General features: G+C 47.1%; 1 protein-coding gene across 1 annotated transcript in view; it reads left to right on the forward strand.

Annotated features, from left to right (window-relative positions):
* Window positions 1–3,471, forward strand: part of LOC103268050 (protocadherin-16-like) — a 5,046-nt gene extending 1,575 nt beyond the window's left edge. Inside the window, exons 2-3 of the mRNA XM_008065607.1 lie at window positions 2–607; window positions 3,385–3,471. Of these exons, the coding sequence (XP_008063798.1) occupies window positions 2–607; window positions 3,385–3,471 (693 nt within the window). The remainder of the gene's footprint in view (window position 1; window positions 608–3,384) is intronic.
* Window positions 3,472–4,900: the final 1,429 nt, after the last annotated feature.

Here is a 4,900-nt window from a genome sequence, read left to right on the forward strand (position 1 = left end):
CTTCGCGCTGCGGCCCGGCGGGCCCCCTGGGGTATTTTTCCTGTGCGTCGAGGGACCCCTGGACAGGGAGAGCTATGATCTGTACGAGTTGCGACTGGTGGCCACTGATGCGGGGTCCCCGCCGCTGAGCACCGTGGAGACGCTGCTGCTCCGGGTCGCCGACCTCAACGACCAGCCGCCGCTCTTCAGCCAGGAGCATTACCGGGCCTCTGTGTCCGAGGCTGCGGCCCCCGGCACGGCGGTGGTGTGGGTCAGCGCCTCTGACGCCGACGAGGCTGGCACTGACCACGCCCGGCTGCGCTACACGCTGGTCCAGCTCTCCGCTCTCTGTAGCCCAGAGACTCTGCCCACGGCGGAATGTGGGCCGGCTTTCGCTATCGATCCCGAGAGCGGCGTGGTCAGCACCATCCGGACTCTAGACCGCGAGGTCCAGGAGGCGGTGGAGCTGAGAGTGGTGGCCCAGGACCTCGGGGAGCCCCCGCTCTCTGCCACCTGCCGGGTGAGCGTCACAGTGGATGACGTGAATGACAACGAGCCTGTTTTCAGGCGGCAGGTGTACAATGCCACCCTCGCAGAGCACACTCCAGTCGGACACTGCTTTCTGCAGGTGAGTGAGTCAGGCTTGAGGCCCACTGGGAGGCCTGGGAAGGGATAAGCTGACTTGTGAATCGGTTGGGACACTGGGATGTGGATGGTTATCTTCGGGCTCCCAAACAGGGCACAGAGGCTGCGGTTAGTCTCCACAGTGAGATGGGTTTGTGCCCTCTGGACACCCAGCCTTTCCGCAGGGGTCTTGGCTGCATGATCCCCAAGGCCCTTGCTACTCCCCATGACATTTAGGTCTTGATTTTTCCCATGGAAGTCAGGTTTTTGTTTTTGTTTTTTCCTGCTGGATGTGTACACCTAAGTTGATTTGAGAGGAACCAACTACATCTAAATCAAACCAGGTGCAGCTGGCAATGTCTCATAGGTTTGAGCATCTTTATGAGAGACTTCCTAGGGAATAAGGTAGCCCTCCCAAATGAGTTTTTCAAATGATCAAACGTATATCTTTAAACACTGAAACTGTTTTGAGTAACCATTTCCAGAGACTTCCCACACGTTTTCCTACCTTCCTTACAAGTTAGCAATGGTAACTTGAAGACTAAAGTCATCATTGTTAGCATCAGCTTTGGGTTGAGCTCCTGCCTTGGTGCCTTCAGGACTCTGAGGAGCAGTGGGGCTCATTGATGCTTTATAAAATGGGGCACCATATACCATTATTTTTGATTTGACTGTGTTGCCTTTTAGAATTTTTCTTTTTCTTTTCTGATTTGAGTCAGGGTCTCAGTCCGTTGCCCAGGCTGGACTGCAGTGGCAGTTCACGGCTCATAGCAGCCTCCATCTCCTGGACTCAGGCAATCCTTCCACCTCGGCCTCCTGAGTAGCAAGGACTATAGACCTGCTCCACCACATCTGGCTAATTTTTTGATGTTTTTGTAGAGATGGGGTCTTATTATGTGACCCAGGTTAATCTTGAACTTCCAGGCTCTAGCAATTCACCTGCCTCGGCCTCCCAAATTGCTGGGATTACGGGCATGAGCCACCATGCCCGGCCAAGTTTTTCTGATCTCTCTTTTCACCCTCATACTATTGTGTTCTGCTCCCTTCTAGCGCCACCCCCTTTTGCTTCTAACTTCTGACTTTTTATCTGATATGAGATAAACAGATTTCCAGGATTGATTTATTTACTCTGAAATAACAACTAAGTAGACAGAGCCTGAGGAGCTAACTGGTGAGTAATACTCTAAACTTTCTATAGTTCTCAGTTGGGTTGCTAAGTCTTCTACTGTTTACTTCCTGGTTCTCAGGGGGTTCTCAGGAGTATTACCTGACCTCAGTGTCTGATAAGCTTTAGCCTTACAAGTGAAGTCTCAAATAATAAGTATTAGATAAGCGAGATGCTACTATTGCAAAAATGGTTTTCATGATTGCTTCTATCATTTTAATCCTTTGAGATTGTGGATAATAATAATCCCCATCCCTTTCTCTAGAGTGATTTGCAGCTCTGAGTTGCTAGGTTATTAAAAGGTGGCTTGGAAATTAATGAATACTTCCTGGTGAAACATCCACAAATACCTGTGACTAACATGATCAGAGTGTATTTCTCTCTCAAGCAGAGTCTGATGTACAGGTTGGCTGGTTTTCCTCCATCTCAGAGAGAGCCAGGCCGGGGAGTGACTTCAGTTACTTTCACTAACATTACATTGGCCAGAACTCAACCACGTAACCTCAGGCGTACTTCAAAGGAGTCTGAGAAATGCGGAGCAGCCTGAGGATGCCAGTGTCCACTGATAGTTTCTGCCATGGAGTTCTAAAAATGAAGTCATGATAGGTGATGGGTTGGACTAGATGGTTTCCAAGGTTTCTTCTGTCTGGAAGACTAAAGATTTTGGTATGAAATGGTACAGCTTGGCTCTATTGAAAGGAAAATAAGCAGGGTAGATTAACTGTGATTCTTTTGATTAGAACTTGTCTTTACAGTTTTTTCTAACATCGTGAGATGATTCTGCTGCAAGGTGTGAGTTTTTCCCAGTGTACTGTCTCAGTATGTGGTAGCTCCATTATGGTGAGCTGGGTGTTGCTCAAGTATGGGGTTGCACCTCCAACATTTGCAACAAACCTTTCCAGGTCTTCACGTATTGCTGCAGACAGAATTAAATTGTGCTGATTAGAATTTCTGGAGAGTCCAGTGACACAGTCCCTCAAGATTACAAAAACCCTCTTAGTCACTATGTGAACTTTCTGTGTTCCTAAGTCCCTCAACTGATGCTGTCCCCTGACTTCCAAGCGTACTTCCCTGGAGCATCTTCTTCTTTCTCTCTACTCTCTTAATGTCTTTATACCACTTTGCAAAAACCAACCTTTCCATCTGGCCTTTGCGTCTCATGATCTCTCCTTTATTTCAGGGCTGCACTTAGTTACATTATGTAAATTCTTTATAATGGTCCTTCCTTCCTTCCTTCCTCCCTTCTTTTCTCTCTCTTTCTCTCTCTCTCTCTTTTTTTTTGAGTTAGAGTCTCATTCTGTCAACCAGGCTGGCATATAGTAGCCTGATCATGGCTCACCATAGCCTCAACCTCCTGGGCTCAGGCAATCTTTCCACCTTAGCCTCCCAAGTAGCTGGAACTAATGGTGTGTGCCACTGTGCCTGGCTAATTTTGTTTTTAATTTTTGTAGAAATGAGGTCTTGCTGTGTTGACCGGGCTGGTCACGAACTCCCTGCCTCAAATGATCTTCCTGCTTCGGCCTCCCAGATTGCTGGGATTATAGGTGTGAGCCACTGCACTCAGCCCTATAATGGTATCTTCTTTCTGTTGCTCTCTACTGGTTTTCTTCCTTTAGATCTTATCAACTTGGGTCTCTGTTGTCAAAATCAAACAAAAAAATGAAAAACAACAGGAAAAAAATTATTTCCTAGATTCTCTTTAAGAGACTACCTGGTCAACTGATAAGAAAGCAAGAAACCCTTTAACTTTGAGGTGTCTTGGTGGTTAATCTGCATCCATAATGCTTGTGATCCTCCAGCTGTTGTTGCTGCTTCTGTTGCCACCACGGTGCTGGCCACATCCCATCTCCCAGTGCTAGCTGAATTCTTTTATACTCTCATGCTGAGGTGGGACTTTTCCAAAGACTTTAAATGTGGGACAGACCAAAAGGTACAAGAACACAGGGTACAAGAACAGTTAGCAGCCTTAGATGGTCACCTCTAACTTCAGAAGGTGTCTACAACTTTGTAGACACTTGCCTGGATTTTTTTTTTTTTTTTTTTTTTTGAGTAGGAGTCTCACTCTATCACCCTGGCTGGAGTGCGGGCTCAGGTGATCCTTCTGTCTCTGCCTTCCAAGTAGCTGGAACTACAGGCATGCGCTACCACACCCAGCTAATTTTTTTGATTTATTGTAGAGATGAGGTCTCACCTGCCCAGGCAGGTCATGAAGACCTGGACTTCTTAATACCTGCTCCCACCTGCCCCCAAGTGGAGAACATCTTCTAAACAACCCATCTCTCATGTTCCTTTCAATATGTGGTGGCTTTCATAGTCAAGGCAGAGAGGGAATTCCACTCTGCAGACACTCAAGGGTTTTCTACCAGTTTCAGTGTTTGGTCTGAAAATTCCAGTTTTCCTCAGATTACTGTTTTTTTTTTTTTTTTTTTTTTGAGTTGGAGTCTCACTCTGTCGTCCAGACTGGAGTGCAGTGGCCACTCCCGGCCACCGCAGCCTCTCCTGCTGGGCTCCGGCGATCCTTCCGCCTCAGCCTTCTGAGTAGCCAGAATTACAGGCACGCGCTACCACGCCCCGCTGATTTTTTGATTTATTGTAGAGATGAGGTCTCGCTGCCCAGGTGGGTCTCGAACCCGCAGGCTCAGGCAATCCACTCACCTCAGCCTCCCAAACGTGCAGGATTACAGGCTGAGCCATTGAGCCCAGCTCAGATTACTGTTAAAGAGATTAACTTCAGCCTTCAGACAAGGCCTCCATTTTGCATTGAGTCCAATGATGTGAGCTGCAAGCACAACTTTTATCTTATAACCAGATCTTAGTACTGTACAGTGTAACTCCAGCATTCATATCTAAGTTATGTATGACAACAAGATGATCATGCTCCCTCGAATACAAATACTGTCTTCATCCATTAATTCATTTGTTTAATCAAACAGTAACATTCGCTGAATAAGCAACATTCAATGACCAAATGCTTACTAAGTATCTTTACATGTCAGGAACTGTTCTTGGTGCTGGGGACATCAGTGAGCAAATTGGGCAAGGACCCTCTGCTAGCAGAGTTATGGTCTTGTGTCCACTGTCTCCTTCCCTTTAGTGTCAGTCCATGTGAATGAATGACATGTGTCTGGCCTC

The sequence above is a fragment of the Carlito syrichta genome, unplaced genomic scaffold, assembly GCF_000164805.1.
Source record: "Carlito syrichta isolate Samal-C Ts95f unplaced genomic scaffold, Tarsius_syrichta-2.0.1 Scaffold308685, whole genome shotgun sequence".
NCBI classification, from domain to species: Eukaryota; Metazoa; Chordata; class Mammalia; order Primates; family Tarsiidae; genus Carlito; species Carlito syrichta.